Source organism: Scyliorhinus torazame, chromosome 18, assembly GCF_047496885.1.
Source record: "Scyliorhinus torazame isolate Kashiwa2021f chromosome 18, sScyTor2.1, whole genome shotgun sequence".
Classification (NCBI taxonomy): Eukaryota; Metazoa; Chordata; class Chondrichthyes; order Carcharhiniformes; family Scyliorhinidae; genus Scyliorhinus; species Scyliorhinus torazame.
In genome coordinates, this window is record NC_092724.1 from 120,002,243 (window position 1) to 120,020,594 (window position 18,352).

General features: G+C 43.7%; 1 protein-coding gene across 1 annotated transcript in view; it reads right to left on the bottom strand.

The window, feature by feature from the left end:
• The window catches only part of xylt2 (xylosyltransferase II), a 182,446-nt gene that overhangs the window by 64,377 nt on the left and 99,717 nt on the right, over positions 1–18,352 (bottom strand). Inside the window, exons 4-7 of the mRNA XM_072483241.1 lie at positions 15,212–15,414; positions 13,319–13,399; positions 6,952–7,168; positions 2,304–2,480 (exon numbers count right to left, since the gene is read on the bottom strand). Coding sequence (XP_072339342.1) covers positions 2,304–2,480; positions 6,952–7,168; positions 13,319–13,399; positions 15,212–15,414 — 678 coding nt within the window. The remainder of the gene's footprint in view (positions 1–2,303; positions 2,481–6,951; positions 7,169–13,318; positions 13,400–15,211; positions 15,415–18,352) is intronic.

Sequence of the window (18,352 nt, forward strand, 5' to 3'; positions counted from 1 at the left end):
CTGTAGCCAGAAAGAACATGCCTAGGTATTGCGCCCATTTTGAAATAAACAAAAGAAAATAATTCCCTCGTGCAATCTCCATGGCAACACCTTGACCAGAGTCAACTTGCTGACCAATCAGCACTTAAAAGTATTTGCATCTAGGGGGAGATTCTCCGAGCCCCGGGCCGGGCCGGAGAATCGCCGCAACCGCGCCCGACGCGATTCTCCAAGGTGTGGAGAATCGGCGCCATTTGCGCCGACGCATTGCTGGCCGCTGGAATTGGCGGCCCCGCCGATTCTCCGGCCCGGATGGGCCGAGCAGCCGCGCCGATACGACAGAGTCCCGCCGGCGGGGGGGGCCTCCGATGGGGTCTGGCCTGCGATCGGGGCCCATTGAATGCCACGTGGACTATGGGATAACGTATATTGGACACAGACTGTGACTGAGAAAAGGTGAAGGATTGAACTTGCTAGTATAAAATGTTAGTGAGAAAAGGGATCTCTAAAATGGTTTGACGCAAGTCATCAATTATCAAACTGTTTTACAAAAAGGAATGTTTGCTTGACATTTTTATTTAAAGAAATGGGAATCTGTTAATGCTATATTGACATTAAGATTCACAGGTGAAGGCACTATTTAATTAAACACCCAGAGCACTAATGAACGATGGGCCAAATGGCCTTCTTCTGGATTGTAAAAATATTATGATTATGAAGAGAGACTGCAGGGACACAGGGCTAGTAGCTACAAAGCAGGCATATGTAATGATGCCAAAGAGAAAATGGTGGAAAATCTCAGCAGGTCTGGCAGCATCTGTAGGGAGAGAAAAGAGCTAACGTTTCGAGTCCAGATGATCCTTTGTCAAAGCATATATGTAATGATGCATTCTGCAAATAAACCTATTATTAAGGAAAGTATAGTGCCAGGTTTCATACTGCACCAAATGGCTTGATATTAATTTAACATGATATACCTTTCCCCCTCATGGGAATGTATCTTGACTGTATCTGAACTTTCTCATCCTCCTCTGTTCTATTATAATTTTGCATGCTACTCTTTGTTTCTAGTTTAGCTGGGTCAGATCTGCTCTCCTCTCATGGAATTTGTCTCTCCTCCAGTTAATTATTCTTGTCTGGATTGCTCTTCGTCCTTTTCCATAACCAACCTAAACTTTATGATACTGTGACCATTCCAAATGTTCCCCTCATTGACACTTGACCCATTCCATTCCCCAGAACCAAATTCAGCAGTGCCTTCTTCTTTGTTGGTCTGGAGACATACTGTGGAAAATTCTTTTGCACAGTCCCTAGAAACTCTTGTTCCTTTCTGCCCTTTACATAATTACTGTCTATGTGTCCATTAAGATAAGTCCCTTATTATGACACTATAATTTTTCCACCTCTCCGTAACTTCATTGCACATTTGCTCCTCTATCTCACTCCCACTAATTGGTGATCTATCTTCTTAGCTCTGACACAATAGCATTTAGTCAAATAGAGAACATTCTCCCTCCCCAGCACTGCAGTGTTCTCCTGAAACAACATTGAGACACCTCTTCTTTTCTTTCCTTCCTTATTTTTACTGAACACCTGGTTTCCTGGACTATTTAGCACCTCCTCCTCCTGCCCTTTGCTAATTGGGTGTGTAATTTTACGTCCTCACTCCAAATCGCTCTCCGGAGGGAAAAGGGGACTTAAAAGCCAGCCAATGTTATTAACAGTTAATAATCAACCACATTAGGATGGAACTGGAGACTGAACAGGTCCCTTCTGCTGTAGAACCAGCTGCGCTTTTAACCACCCTCCCAACAGCTTCATGGACAGTTCACCGTGGTTCTTCCACAGCACCTCGCAAACCTGTAACCTCTACCACCTGAGAGGGCAGACATCAGGAGAATGGAAACACCGCTGCGAGAAAGTTCCCCTCCAAATACACATCATTCTGAAAAGTATTATCACCAAATAAAAAATCCAGGAACTCTTAGTGTGGAGGCACCTTCACCAGATGGAGTTCAAGCACCATCTTCTAAAGAGCAATTAGGGGTGGGCAACAAATGGTGGCCTTGCCAGCCATGCCCACAACTCACAAATGAATAAGAAGTATTTTAACTCATATGAGCTTTCTATTTCCAGAAATATTACACTGAATTCAAGTTCTCAAACTGGGATTTGAACTCATGCTCTCCGGATTACTGGTCCAATTACAGAGCCGCTATATTACTGTATCTATAATATGTTTGCCGTATCTACCCAATGCTTTCACTGAAACTAGTTCCTCCCTACCAAAGGATGTTCAGACAGGCAGAAGAGTCTTCCTTCACCTGAAGTCTTATGAAGTCTTGTGGTTTGAAGTCATTTGGTGAGCAGCCGCACCAATCCACAATGTGTTTGTATTGGCATTTGCAGCCAAGTTTTCGGTTCCAGTTGGTGACTCGCAGGTTGTTGTCCACCAGTGTCTCACACATGTGGCTGTTCTCCAACACTGTGTGAAAGAAGGACTACAGAAGAGAGGAGATAACAAAAAGTTACTGACAAACATGAACACTGAGCTCCAAACTAAGGAAATCATTGAGGCTCGCCTGTTATAGGCTGTGTAACGAGTTGGGCATTCGAGTGCAGTATCAGACCTTGAACAATGTGGGCAAGAAGAAACTATTAATCACTGGACGGTAACAGGGAGTTAAAAATATGAAATGAGTAAAAGAGCAGGTGCTTACACCCTCTACAGTTCATTGTGACAGCCAGGCATCAATAGCTTTTAATTACTGTTAGTGATCAAGAGTTTATAGAAGAATCCATCTTGTACAGAAGTATAAACTCCATTTTATATTGAGCTCTATAATTAAAATATTTGAAGGGAGGAAGACCGTGAAAGCAATTGACAGTGCGTGATGATCTGAGTCAAGATAATTTCTTACTACTGTACTGATTTCATCCTTTACTAACAATGTTACCTAATTTCCTTTTCCACCAGGGGCTGGTTTAGCACAGGGCTAAATCGCTGGCTTTGAAAGCAGACCAAGGCAGGCCAGCAGCATGGTTTAATTCCCGTACCAGCCTCCCCGGACAGGCGCCGGAATGTGGCGACTAGGGGCTTTTCACAGTAACTTCATTTGAAGCCTACTTGTGACAATAAGCGATTTTCATTTCATTTTTCATTTCACCTATCCTTCAGAAATGGCAAGTGCTCTTGGATATTCAGTTTCCAACCTTGTTCACCCTACAAGCAAGGTGGCACAGTGGCTAGCATTGCTGCCTCACAGCTCCAGGGAGCCAGGTTCAATTCCAGCCTCGGGTGACTGCCTGCGTGGAGTTTGCACTTTCTCCCCGTGTCTGCATGGGTTTCCTCCAGGTGCTCCAGTTTCCTCCCACAGTCCAAAGATGTGCCGATTAGGTGGATTGGCCATGCCAAATTGCTCTTTACTGTCCTAAAGGTTAGGGGATAGGGTGGCGCGTGGGCTTAAGCAGGTTGTTCTTTCCCAGCACCAGTGCAGACTCAATGGGCTGAATGGCCTCCTTTTGCACTGTAAACACTATGATTCTATGAACCATGTCTCTGTAATGGTTATCAAATCATATTACTTTTTATTTGTGTCATGAAATATCCATCTTGTTCTGCATACTGTGTGTGCCTGCAAGTGAAGAGTTTTGAATTATTCTTTTTCCTGTGTTTCCCTACTCTGACCCCATTTCCTGGTGCACTCTTGCTTGTCTTCTTTGTCGCTTTCTGGCAAAGTTTGGTTATCATGTGCTGTATTGCCACCTTGTACGATTGCTTTGTCATTCCTCCTAACTTACTAAATATGCCCTCCGCTGACCCAGCACCCCTCATACACAATTTAGAGACAAGAGAGGGAGCAAGAAAACACAGAGAGAAAGAGAGAGACAGACCGATAGACGGCGGGGAGTTAGAGACAAGGAGAGTGAGAGAGGGAGACGGTGGAGAGTGAGAGAGAGAAACAGAGAGAAAGAAAGACCAGCAGACAGATGGAAGGAATACAGTCTGCAGCAAGGAGGAAAGAGGCAGGCTGAGGAATCGAAGTAGGGGAGGGAGAGAAGTGCGGGCAGAGAGTGGCATGGAGGGAGAATGAGAGACACAAAGATAGACTGAGGGAGAGATAGCGAGCAAGAGAAAGCTGCAGGCCTGTGTGTTTTAATACATAAAAAATAATAATGAAACAAAAAACATCCCTCCTGCCTCACACCTCTCCACACACTCCCTATACTCTATAGATGCATACTCATGCCCCCAACACTCACCGTTCCTCTCATTTCCTATGCTCCATGAATGCTAACCCATGCTCCGCAATCCCCCCCCCCCCCCCCCCCCATAACCTATAGCCAAGTGAGTGCCCACCCCCCCTTGTCTACATACCCACATTTGCAACATAGCGTCCTTCTACCGAGCCCCTATTGCTCCAAACCTCCTGTGGCAACTTAGGGCCAGTCAGCCCATTTCCCCCCCCCCCCCCCCCCCCCCCCGCCGCCCCGCCATTTCCCCTTATCCACTCCAAGCCAACTAGTATCCTCAAACTGTTCCTTGACAGCTTTGACGCTGCCTGGATAATTTTGATGCTGCTTGAATAGTTTTCACAGCCAGCGGCTCTTCAACAATTCCCCAAAAGCTGGATAGTTTCTTCATAGCTGGGTAGCTCTTTCGCAGCTCCAATGATTTTGTACATAACAAGTGCATAATCATCTTCACTTTTAACAATCCTAATGGGAACCTTACCTCTCCCAAGTGTCCAAGGGCCCTATCCAAAGGGATACCTTACCTTACTTCACCAAAAAGGTGGCAATCCAAAAGCATCCACCAAGTTCAGACCCCCTCTTACTTGTTTTAATCCACACACTCTGAACTCTTCCAATATCCCACTGTGATGGAGGCAGCTGGTAATTTAAACGGTCAGCTGCCTCCGTGGGTTGCCCGTGTGTGAACGCCAGCCTGACTCCGTTCCCGATCTCAAGGAAATGCTGGGCTCTGCGGTAATACATAAGACAGAATTCTCCATTTTTGGAGACTATGTTCTCCCGCCAGAGCTGAATTGCACCTTATTTGTGCTCTCAGGAAGCATGGCGAGGATTGTGAGGGATTTCCTCGGGATTCCCACCCTCGGGCTGCCATTTTGAGCAGATAGCGAGGTTCTGCAGCTGCCCCCCCCCCTCCCCCCCACCCCGCAATGCAATTCAGCCCCTCCCCCACCCCCTCTGCCCAGTACAGGGGTTACCCGATCCCCCCACCACCCCAGTGACCCCCTAAATAAAGAGACCCCCCCCACAGAGACCTCCTAAATGAAGAGATCCCCACATAGGCCCCCTAAATAAAGAGACACCTTAAATAAAGAGGACCCCCCTCCCCCCACAAACACCCCCTAAATTAAGAGATATCCCAGAGAGAACAACGAATAGATGCCTCCACAAATCCCCAGAAGAGAAACCCCTGTCTGGTAGCTCCCCAGACGATAGACCCCTATCTGGAAGCTAGAGAGTAGTTCAGACAGAGACAGTGAAAAACATCACTGCCTTAAGACTCACCTGGGCAATACACCTGCAGCTCAGGCAGAGGAAGCAGCACCTGTCAACAGAGAACCTCTCCATCATGGCGAAAATTCAGGCCGGAGGGGCACAGAAAGAGAGAAGGAAAAAGCCAGGCACGGAGAGAGAACTGAAAGCAAAATGGTATGATAGATCGCCAGATGTTAATTTAGGCTAAGTGGGGACTCAGACTTGGAGAACATGTTCAGTTCTGATTACGGGATAAAACATATAAATATGCACAGAGAAGGAGCTAGTATAAAAACAAATGATCAAGAAAATTTAGAAATGGAAGTTCAAGAGTCTAGAAAGAAAGTGGTTAAGGGACAGAAAATTTTAAAATGCTTCATTTAAGGATGGGCTTAAATTGGGATGTTAAGATACTAGAAATGGGATTCACAGGAGTGTTAGGCTATTGAAAGATGAGGAGTGTTAGGGCATTGAAGGATGAAGTGTAATTGGAGTTTTAGAGTAGTAAAAGGATTGAGATTTCACAAATGCTAGTGTAGTTTTAGGATCTTAAGAGAGATGATCTTTGATTAGAGTCAGCGTGTACTAACATGACTCCAAAAAGTAACACCCTTTGAATGAAATAAATCCCTTGAGTTCCCTTTTTACTCCCAACTGTCTCAGTTTGCACTTGCGCCCGAGTTTTGAAACCTTCAGTATCACAATGTCAGTCAATTTTTTCAAACCTTGAAGACTTGACTCATGTCACCCTAAAATCTTTCCCCTCCCAGAAATAACATGTCCAACCTCATAAACCTTTCAAGTTAGAAATTAAATATATTTGCTCTCTTGGTACATTGTAGGGTTTAAAGTGCCTGTCCTCGCACTATCCTCCATGTGATGTCAATACCACTGGGTTAGCCTCTTTCTGTACTTCCCCGTATAGGTTTGACAAATGCCTGCCCATGCATCACATTAGTGAAAGATGATTAATTGCATCTATTCAGTCCTGATTTACTTGTGCAATAAAACTCCTAATTGTAGATGAATGCACTCGGTAGAGGATCATCAGATTACACCGATCTGAGCTAAGGCGCAGCAACGTTATAAAAACAAGGTACCCAAAGATTAAGCATTTTTAAAAGGATAAGGGCTTTAGCTGTAAGTAAAGACAAGAAAAAATAGTTTCACTCAGTCCCCAAGCAGGAGTATGAGACTCCTGTCGTTTGCCATTTTAATTCTCCATCTTCCTCCCACTCTGACCTTTCTATCCACCCTCAGAATGTTTAATGGGAAAGTGTGGAGGGAGCTTTACTCTAAATTTAACCCAGCTGTACCTGGTACCTGCCCTGGGAATGTTTGATGCTTATGCTGTGTGCCTGAAATTGGAAGTGCTCCATTCCCAAACACTAACGCCCCCATGTTGATGGGCACAGAATAGAGCATATTTGAAAAGAATAGACCTCTGCCGTTGCCAGCTCTCACCTCAGCTGGAAGTAGTGTGTACCAGTAGAACTGCTTTAGCTGAGTGACCAACTCATCCTGCGTGTGCACCACATAATCAACAAACTTGTGAGTCAGGGCGAACCAGTCAGAACCACCATCCACCACAATGCCTTCGGGAATCTGCCTGTCTCCAAGGCGCCACATGTGATTGTCACATTCATGGAACAGTCGATCTAACCCCTGCTTCTTGATGAACCTGTAAATGACAGCGAGTAGATGTGAATTAATGAACAAAGAAAACATGCACTTTATAGTATTTTCCTTGATCTCAGGACATTCCAAAGTGTCTTGCAGAATATTTTTGAATCGTAGTCACAGTTGTAGTGTAGAAAACATGACAGCCAATGTACACAGAAGCTCCCATGACCAGCAATGAGTCAATTGATCAGATCAGTACTTTCCAAGCTTTTATTATGAGTGACCCCAAATGCCTCAGACTTTGTGTGACCATCAGAGTGAAAATTTGGGAGGCTACAGGATTTGTTGAGCAGAAGGGAAGTGGGGAGGTTTCAGGTGTCGAGCGGCAGAGTGTTTTAATTTGTCAGTGGGTGGAGGGGTGTGGAATAGGAGCTGAACATCCAAGAAAAAGAACACAGGCTTTTATTGCAGTAGCAATCAGACCCCAGAGAGCAATCTGTTACACCATGCCCATCAACAAATATTTAAAGGTACCTTACAACTGTAGCTATTACTGCATCGGAGCTTGTGACTGAAAATCTCTTCTTGTGACAGTTTGGAAGCCCTGGATCAGATGATCGGGTTTAGTGAGGCAAGTTGAAACGTATACATTAGCCAAGAAACTGGGACAAACTTTCCTGCTCTTCTGCAAGTAATTCCCTTGGGATCATTTACACTGACTTGAGGGGGAGTACTTGGTTTAATGTTGCATCTGACAGATGGCACTTCCAACACAGCAGCATGCCCTTAGTACTTCATTGCTTACATGCTTAAATGTCTGGACTGAAACTTGAACTCCCAATCTTCTGAGTAAGGTGCAAGAGTTTTAATATTTGTTTGTCAGAAATACATATTTTGTAGTAAATCCAAACCTGAACAAATCGTGAATTAAAGCTCCCTGCCAGTTTGGCAGATAAAGGCATCATAAAGATCTGGCTGGGAGGCCATCTGCATAAGATATGAAGGGGCAAAGGAACAAACTAACCAGAAAAAGAACAAAAAGCCTCAACCACATTGGATAGGCGGATTGGCCACGTTAAATTGCCCCTTAATTTGAAAAAAAAGAATTGGGTACTTTAAATTTATTTTCAAATAGTGTTGGAAGGTGCAATCAATTAAGGAGAGATGGCAAGAGAGCAAGGTTGTAATAAGGGGAATGATAATAGAGCATGGCAGGAATGGAAAGAGCATATAAACGTTAAGGCTAAGCCAGTAAATGAGACTAGAGGTTGCAAGAATAGTAAAATGACAGAACTAAAGGCTCCGTATCTAAACGCATGTAGCAGTCATGACAAAATTGATGAAATGGAAGCTCAAATAGTACAATGTAAGTCATTACTAAGGCTGCAAGATAACAACTGGGACCTGAATATTCAAGGGTACATTACATTTCGGAAGGAAAGGAAACTGGTAAACGGTGGAGGAGTAGCTCTGTTAATTAAGGATGACATTAGTACATTACAGTACGAAGTCTTACAACACCAGGTTAAAGTCCAACAGGTTTGTTTCGACGTCACTAGCTTTCGGAGCGCTGCTCCTTCCTCAGGTGAATGAAGAGGTATGTTCCAGAAACACATATATAGACAAATTCAAAGATGCCAAACAATGCTTGGAATGCGACCATTAGCAGGTGATTAAATCTTTACAGATCCAGAGATGGGGTAACCCCAGGTTAAAGAGGTGTGAATTACATCAAGCCAGGACAGTTGGTAGGATTTCGCAGGCCAGATGGTGGGGGATGAATGTAATGTGACATGAATCCCAGGTCCCGGTTGAGGCCGCACTCATGTGTGCGGAACTTGGCTATAAGTTTCTGCTCGGCGATTCTGCGTTGTTGCGCGTCCTGAAGGCCGCCTTGGAGAACGCTTACCCGGAGATCAGAGGCTGAATGCCCTTGACTGCTGAAGTGTTCATGTCACATTACATTCATCCCCCACCATCTGGCCTGCGAAATCCTACCAACTGTCCTGGCTTGATGTAATTCACACCTCTTTAACCTGGGGTTACCCCATCTCTGGATCTGTAAAGATTTAATCACCTGCTAATGGTCGCATTCCAAGCATTGTTTGGCATCTTTGAATTTGTCTATATATGTGTTTCTGGAACATACCTCTTCATTCACCTGAGGAAGGAGCAGCGCTCCGAAAGCTAGTGACATCGAAACAAACCTGTTGGACTTTAACCTGGTGTTGTAAGACTTCGTACTGTGCTCACCCCAGTCCAACGCCTGCATCTCCACATCATTAGTACATTAGTGAGTGATGATCTAAGTTCTAAAGATCAAGATTTAGAAGGATCATTAGATCCAAAACATTAAATCTGTTTCTTTCCACATATACTGCCATACCTGCTGAGTTTATCCAGCATTTTGTGTTTTTATTTCAGATTTCCAATACATGCAGTAGTTGCTTTTATTTAAGATGTAGAATCAGTTTGGGTAGAGGTAAAGAATAGGAATGGTAGGAAGTCATTTGTGGGAGTAGTTTATAGCCCCCTTAACAGTAACCACACTGTATGACAGGGTACACAGGGCAAAATAAGGGGCTTGTGACAACGTTATGGCGATAATCATGGGCGATTACAATCTACATACGGATTGAATGAATCAGATTAGCAAGGTAGCCGAGAAGATGTGTTTGTAGAGCACTTTTGAACGGTTTCTTACAGCAACACATTCTACAGCCAGTCAAAGAGGAAGCTATTTTAGATCTGTGAATGTGCAACGAGGATTAATTAATCTTCTCATAGTAAAGATATTGCTAGGTAGATTGAATTTCGCATTCAGTTAGAGGGAGAGAAGAGTGGGTCTAAGACAAACGTTTTAAACTTAATTACAGTAATTATGAGGGTAAGACAGAGCTAGGGAAAGTGAACTGAAAATTTAGGTTATGGTATAGGCTAGTATGGGATAGGCTAGTAGAGATGTAGTGGCAGACATTTAAGAACATACTTCATAACGCTCAGCAAAAGGCACATTTCAATGAGAAAGAAAGACTCTGGGGATGGACGCACTAGCCGTAGCTACCGAAGGAACTTAAAGATAGTATCATCTTGAACAAAAGAGCGTACAATTCTGTGAATGTTAATGGAGGTCAGAAGATCAGACAGAATATTTTATAAAGCAAACAATGATTAAAGGAATAACGAGGAGGGAGAAATTACAGTATGACAGTAAACTAGCCAGAAATATGAAAACAGTAAGAATTTCTACAGTTATTTAAAAGGAAGAATAACTCAAGTGAGTATTGGTTCTTTAGAGAGAGTGAGTCAGGAGAATTAATAATGGAAAATAACGAAAGGGCAGATGAATTGAACGGATATTTTACATCTGTCTTCAGTGTGGAGAATACAAATAACATCCCAGAAATGATTGTGAATTAAGAGGTGAAAGGAGTGAAAACAATTACAATCACCAGATAAGGGTGCTGAGTAAATTATTAGAAATAAAAGCTGACAGATCCTGGTGAGTTTCACCCTATGGTTTTAAAAGAAGCAGTTGCTGAGATATTAGATATATTGGTTTTGATTTATTGGTTTAGATTCTGGAAAGGTCCCATCAGATTGGAAATAGCGAACATCACTCCTCTTCAAGAAAGGAGGTGGGCAGTAAGCACAAAACTACAATCCATTTAGCTTAACATCGGTCATTGGAAAAATTGTGGAGTCTAAGGAGGTTATTGGGTGCTTAGTAAATCTCAGGGCAATAGGCAGAGTGAACATGGTTTTCGGAAAGGGAATTTGTAATGTTGTACGATTTTTCTTCTGCTTTTGTTTGTTTATTTGAAAATACCTTGAATAAAATATATACATTTTTAAAATGGGTTTCTGAAAGGGAAATCGTATTTGACGGATTTACTAGAGTTCTTTGAGGAACTAACAGGCAACTTGGATAAAGGGGAACCTGTGATTGTGGTGTACTTAGAATTCAAGAAGGCTTCTGACAAGATGACACAACAAAGATTACGACACAAAATAAGAGTATGTCATGGTGTAACATATTAGGATGGATAGAAGATTGGCTAACAGGAAAAGAGTAGGCATAAATAGGTCACTTTGGATTGGCAATATGCAACTAATTGAGGTACAGAGGTATCTGGCTGTTCTGGTACATAATTACAAAAAGGTTGTTATGCAGGTACAGCAAGTGATTAGGAAGGCACATGAAATGTTAACATTACAAGGGGCGTGGAATATAAATGTAGGGAAGTTTTTCTACGGTTATACAAGGCACTAATGAGACCACATCTCGAGTATTGCATACAGTTTCCGTCTCCTTATTCAAGGAAGCACATGGTTGCATTAGACACTCAGCGAAGGTTCATTCGTTTAATTATTGGGATGAGGAGGTTATCTTTTGAAAAATGCTCGGACACATTGGACCCGTCTCCATTGGGGTTTAGAGGGTGCAGTTTGTTCTTAAAAGGTACACAGAAAATTCTGAGGGGCCTTGACAGATTGCATGCTGATAAGATGTTTCCCCTTGTGTGACAGACCAAGGCTAAGGGACACAGTTTAAGAATAGGGGTTTCCTATATCAGACGGAGCTGAGGAGAAATCATTCCTCTCAGAGGGTTGAGAATCTGTGGAATACTCTTGCCCAGGGAATAGTAGAGGCATGGTTATTAAATATTTTTAAGGCAGAGGTATCTAGATTCCTGACTAACAACAGAGTCAGAGTGTTGGGGACAGGCAGGAAAGTGGTGTTGAGTCCATTATCAGATTAGCCATGATTTTATTGAACGGTGAAGCAGGTCCGAGTGGCTGAATGGCCTACTACTGCTCCTAATTTGTATCTTCACTTATTTGAGCTTCTAACACTTATCATACCTCAACGTATTGCTGGGTCTTACCTTTTCTATATTATTTCCTAACTTATACTCCTTTATAAGGCGCCAAACTGCCTGACACTGGAGATCACCCTCATGTTCCTCTGCACCAACTCTAGGGCTATGTTGCAGTAATCAGCGCTGGAAACAGGGGCAGTCTGATTAAAGCACCGTGATTTCAGTATAGCATCCAACTTAATCAGCAATACAGTTCAGCATTGCACTTGCTCAGCTAATAACAGCTCTACAGTGAAACACATTTAGGATGGAATTTTCCTAAACAATGGCAAAGTGCCAGGTTCTGACTGCAAATCGGTGCGTTTCTCCTCAGAGGAACAGCCAGGTTCTCTCTCCAGATCTTCTTTCACGTTTTCAAAAACAAAAACAGGGGTGCATGTTTCACGCTATCCCTGTGGCAGGGCAGGGCCTCAAAGCCAGCAAGCTCCAGCTCTACAGGGAAAGGCACCCCAATCTCAAAGCCAGGGTGCTAGGGGGCACCATGTCCCTCCTCACCGGAAGCAATGGTGTTATGCCGTTAAAGCATATTTGAATGAATTCAAATTTATGATCATTGGGTCTTCGCCCTCCGTGTGTGTGAACTTGATTATGTCAGCAAGGAGGGCTGGGATCATCACGTTCAGAGTTCTCACCAGTGCAAATCCAGTTTTTGGCCTCTTGTGAGAATTAGCGGCCATTACAGGGTTTACGCCGCGGTTAATGGGCCCCCAAGGAATCGCAGCCTGAGTTTCAGACCTATAAACAATCTTCATTTACCATAGTCTTTTGGACCCCAGTCAGAGAGCGAAACATGACTCAGCTAAATTCTTCCAATTCCTCCAGGGCAGCACAGTGATCCAGTGGTTACCACTGCTGCCTTACAGCGCCAGAGACCTTGGGTGACTGTGCAGAGTTTGCATGTTCTCCTCGTGTCTGTGTGGGGTTCCTCCGGGTGCTCCGGTTTCCTCCCGCAGTCCAAAGATGCGCAGATTAAGTGGATTGGCATTAAATTGCCCCTTAGGATTGGGGTACAGGAATAGGGCGGGGATTGGGCCTCGATGGGGTGTTCTTTCAAAGGGTCGGTGCAGACAAAAGGCCTCCTTCTGCAAGGTAGGGATTCTATGATTCGATATGCAACAGCAATCATGACCTACATTTTGGGCCTTGGGATTTTATTTGATTTTTTTTTTTAAAAACAGTAGTCTTTGACAGTGCAATAACCACAATTCCTGCCACAGCTGCAGTGTTTCCACTCCATTCCTGACTGAAACCATCCCTTGCAGTACAGTACAGGGGTAAACAGGGTCTATACAACCTGCAACAGTTGGACTAATTTTGGCTCCTACCTGGCATTATCCCGGCCATGAGATTTCAAGAAGTTTTTCTCTCTGTACCTGGAGAGGAATCCTACCAACTCATCATTTGTCCTGTAAAATAAAAGAATTAACGTTGTAAGCAAATGTTTATAATCTTTTACTTTGAAACCCCACTGTTGATAGTGGTTATGCTGTGCTGCTCAATGTGAAGGAGGTTTCACTCTTCACAGTTGCAGTCTGACCTGTTGAGTGTTTCCATTCGCCGTCTTATTTCAGGTTTCCAGTTTCCACACCATTTTGCTTTGAAAGGATGTTAATATTGGGGAATGACTCATTTTACATTTTGATTAGCATAAAACTCACCCAAGGTTGGATACTGCACAGGACAAACTCCCAGGAAAGGTACAGCATGGGTTAGATACAAAGTAAAGCTTCTTCTATGCTTAAACTTAACTCCAATCTCAGAAGTTGTTTTTCAATGTAGGATTTCACTTCCTACACCAGGCATCCTGACTGAGATTGCCAATGTAGTGATGAACGTGCAAATATGGAAGGAACTTGCTAATTGGCCTGATCACTTCCGCAAAATGTTGCAGAGTTTAACATGCATTGTATTGTGTTTCAAATCCATTCACTGGATTGACTCACTGAACAGAAATAATCAAACTTAGGAGGACATAAAATTAGTGAAAAAATATTCTTAAAAAGAGCCAAATTATCTGAGACAAATCTGTGGTTAGCTGGAGCAGCAGTGAGATTCAGTACATCTGGCTTGAGGAAAAGGCCATCTTCCTCGCATCAAAAACTAGTGCCGCCTGCTGGGAAGAGTTCCTTGAGTAAGGGTAAGCTTGGATTCATCGTAAGGCATTCTGTGATTGTACAGCCTGTTGACATTCATGGTCTTGGCCAATAAAGAATGTCCCACTCTGTGAGGTACTTGGAGGGTACCATTACAGCTACAGCATGAGTTAGGAAAAGGGACATGGTGAAATGGAATGGAGGAGAAGGAAAGGATTTGCGGTTGTAGAGGGAGGGCTTGGCAGTTGAGGGGATTTACACAAAAGAAAAAGAAAGGATGGACAGAATGAGGAGAGGTAAAGAAAGGCAGCAGGGTGAGAGAAAGAAAAAGGAAGAAGGGGAAAATGAGAGAGAATGGGGGACTGGAAGAAAAGGAGAAATATTTTCATACCAATGCTTTACTTAAAGTAAGAATGGAGCAGCTAACACAGACTGAGCTCAAGTGGGGTTAGCAGTTTTTGTGGAAAGCAGTGTTTAACAGCTGTAATCCAGGACAAGGTATTGTGCAATAAGATATGATACACACTGGAATGAATGGTGAAAGCATTCATCAAAATGATGCAGGAGAGTTGATCACAAAGAGCATCTGTGCACCTTCAGACACTCGGGTGTTTTGCAGATATTATGAAGTAGTCCAAGCACCACCATTCAGATGTAAGAGTATACTCTAAAGCTATATAATAATAGGCTTGTACCCACCCTTCAGTACACCAACATTTTACATTGACAGACGTAAAAGCCGGGACAGTGCCCCAGTGTTATACAGTGACAACTTGTACCCACCAATCCTGTACCATAGGATTATTATACCCTGCCAAGACTATACCTATACCAAAATATCAGGCATGGGTTTTTCCTTCCCACCATCCAACCACTGACATTGGCTAAGGATAGGATTACAAGTTTCTCACTATCAAAAACGTTGTTTGGGCTTACTGTCTAAACCACACATGATAAACTTGGAGTAACAGACAGAAACCTGTCAGCATATGTGGAACTCGAGAGGAGATCTGGCGGTGAGGGAAGACAATGTTGCAGCTTTGCTACAAATTAGGCTGAAGAAGGATCTGTGTTACCCTCCATGGCTCCAATCATTTAATCCGCCTACTATTCAACGACACTGACCTGGTGGGGTAGTCAGTGGCGCTCAGGTTGATGAAATAGTCCCACTCCCAGTCCTTCATTTCCAGTAGATCTTTCATGCAGTGCAGGTACATCTTCAGCAGACTTGCACCTCCCCAGATTGTAACCATCCGCCAGGGGGTTACCCGGATGTTTGGGTAATGCTGGGCCAGCTTCAATGTCTCTCTGTGCAGGTAATCGGAACGCTGCAGGTTCAGAATGGCAAAAGAAATCACATTTAAGACTGAAATAATCACACTCAATTTCCCAAAGCCCCTCTCTTCATTTTCAACCATACCTTCTCCTTCACTCCTATATCATTAGATACAGTTCAGAAAGAGACTGGAGATATCCAATTAGTCACACTCTCACAACTCCTTACTCATAGCTTTGTAAATTTTACCGTTTCAATTATCTATCCAATTCCATTTTGAACTTTAGAATAAATCTGCTCCCCCTGCCCTTTGAAGGAGTGCATTCCAGTATACAAAAACCCACTGCGTAAAATAAATCTCACCATCCCACTGGTTCTTTTGCCAATAACCTCTTCACCTACAGGGCACTTTGCTACTTGGTTGCAGATCCCACCACATATCCTGTCTACATCATGGAAGAGTGGATCTCATTGCTAGATCAAAGCGCTTCACATCACCATTGGAGAAAAATGACTCATTTCGAGGTCACAGCTTGGTTAACCGCACCCCCCACTCTTCTGGAACCTTCTACTGATTTCACCCTGCTGCCTTCTCTTTAAATGTATTTGCCTGTTGCCTTCCTGGCGATATCTCTGCTTTATTCCGGCTTGCTTAACCTTTGCGTTTAGTAACGCAGTTTAATTTTAGCCTCCAACTGAATTCCCCTCAGCCTCTCTGCTCACCTCCGTTCCCAACAATATCAGGTGTCGTGTTATCCACCCTGGGGTAACACGGACTGCAACGAGATGCAAATGAACGGGAAAGCATACACCAAACGTAGGCGGTGGTTCAATACGATTTATTGAACTTCTGTAACAATGCACACAGCTGGCTGTGGGTTGACACTCTACTACTCTTAAGTGTACTAACTCTAACTAACTGAACCAGGCTATCTCTAATCCACGTGTAGAAGGTGCTGACTAGTATATACACCCTGACTGTCACTACAGTTGTCACCAGTGGAAAGAGGCGGAGTGCTGATGCATCGTGTGTTTTATAGTTGGAAGCCCCCCTCTGGTGTTCTGTCTGGTGATTGGTTGTGTTCTGTCCTGTATGTTGATTGGCTAACCTGGGTGTCTGTCACTGCCTGTTCTTACCTCATGATGTGCATGGATGCATATTATGACATCAGGTACAGCTAGTAAGGAGAGGAAAAAGTAATGAACTTGCATTTAAGTAGTGTCTTCCATGACCAAAGAGTTTTAGAGCCAATGAAGTACTTCTGAAGTGCAGTCACTATTGTAACGCAGGGAACAAAAGCCAATTTGCATACAGCAAGCTCTCACAAACATCAATGAGATAAACGATTAGATACTCTACTTTAATGTTGGCTGAGGGATAAATATTGGTCAGGAGAACAACTATCTTTTATCAGACACTTTAATGTAGTAAAATGTCTCAAGGCACTTCATTGGAGCATTAAAAAGAGTCAGAGCCCAGGATTTCTCCAGCTCTTTATGCTAACGGGATCTTCCAGTCCTGCAAATGGCTTAGAACCTTGGGCCATCGTGTCATATGACACCGACGGAGGTTTTCAGCTCATCTAGTTTGTGACGACTCTCTGCAGAGCAATCCAGTCAGTCTCACTTCTCCACTCAATACCCACAGCCCTGCAAGTTTATCTTCACGTGTCCATCTAATTCCATTTTGAAATAATTGATTGTTTCCATTTCCATCACATTTATGGGCTCCAAGTTCCAGACAATTATCTTTATCGGGTAAAACGGTCACTGAGCCATGTGAATCGATACTAGGACAGATGACCAAAACTTTGATCAGGGAGCTGGTGGTGTGTGGTATTGTTACTGGACTAGCAATCCAGAGACCCAGGGTAAATCTCTGGGGCCCAGGTTCAAATCCCACCACGGCAAATGTTGAACTTTGAATTTGAGAGAAGAAATCTGGAGAGAAAAGCCTACTAATGACCATGAACCATTGTTGATTGTCATAAAATTCCATCTGGTTCACGACTGCTCTTTAGGAAGGAAATATTCCTGGCCTCTGCGGGATTCCAGATCCAAGCAATGTGGTCTAGCAAACCATTCAGTTCAAGGGTAATTAGGGATGGGTAATAAATGCTGGCCCAGCCAGCAATGCCCACATCCCATGAAAGATATATATTTTTTAAAAATAGGCGAGAGTTTTAAGGAGGGAATTCCAAAGTTTAAAGCTTAGGCAGTTAAAGGCACGTCTGCCATTGGTGGAAATAATTGAATTAAGGATGTGCAAGAGGGTAGAACTGGAGGAGTGATCTCCTTCAAGGTGTGCTATGAAATCTTTCAAGTCCACCAGAGGCCAGTTAGGGTTTAAGGTTGCATGAGAAAGAGATGTCTGGATGAGTAGACAGTCCCAGTATTTCACTGAAGCAGTAACAAGGCGTGTGTATGAAGGCAGTGCTGGGATGTTGGCAAATGCACAACATCAAAGACTGATTTGGAAAATAAAACACATGATATTAAAAGGACATTAATAACTTGGATACAAAACTGGGCGACAGTGGCTAGTATTGCTGCCTCACAGCGCCATGGACCCGGGTTCAATTCCGGAGTTGAGCGACTTGTGGAGTTTGTACATTCTCCCAATGTCTGCGTGAATTTCCTCCAGGTGCTCTGGTTTCCTCCCACAGATCAAAGATATGAAGATTATGTGCATTGGCCATGTTAAATTGCCCGAGTGTCCAAAGATGTACAGGTTAGGTTGTGGGTACAGTGTAGGGGAGTGAGCCCAGTACAGCGTTCTTTTAGAGGGTCGGTGCAGACTGGATGGGTTGAATGGCCTCCTGCACTGTAGGGATTCTGTTTCTGAAGCTCCCCTGAGTTCCACCCCTCTGATAAGGTTGCATCTTCTAGTCAGCACACGGGACATGTGCCGCCAAGTGAGCTGGGGCTCCCTGGACCCAGAGGCCTGCCAGGGGCATCGAAGGCCATGGGATGAGGTGAGCAGCTGACCG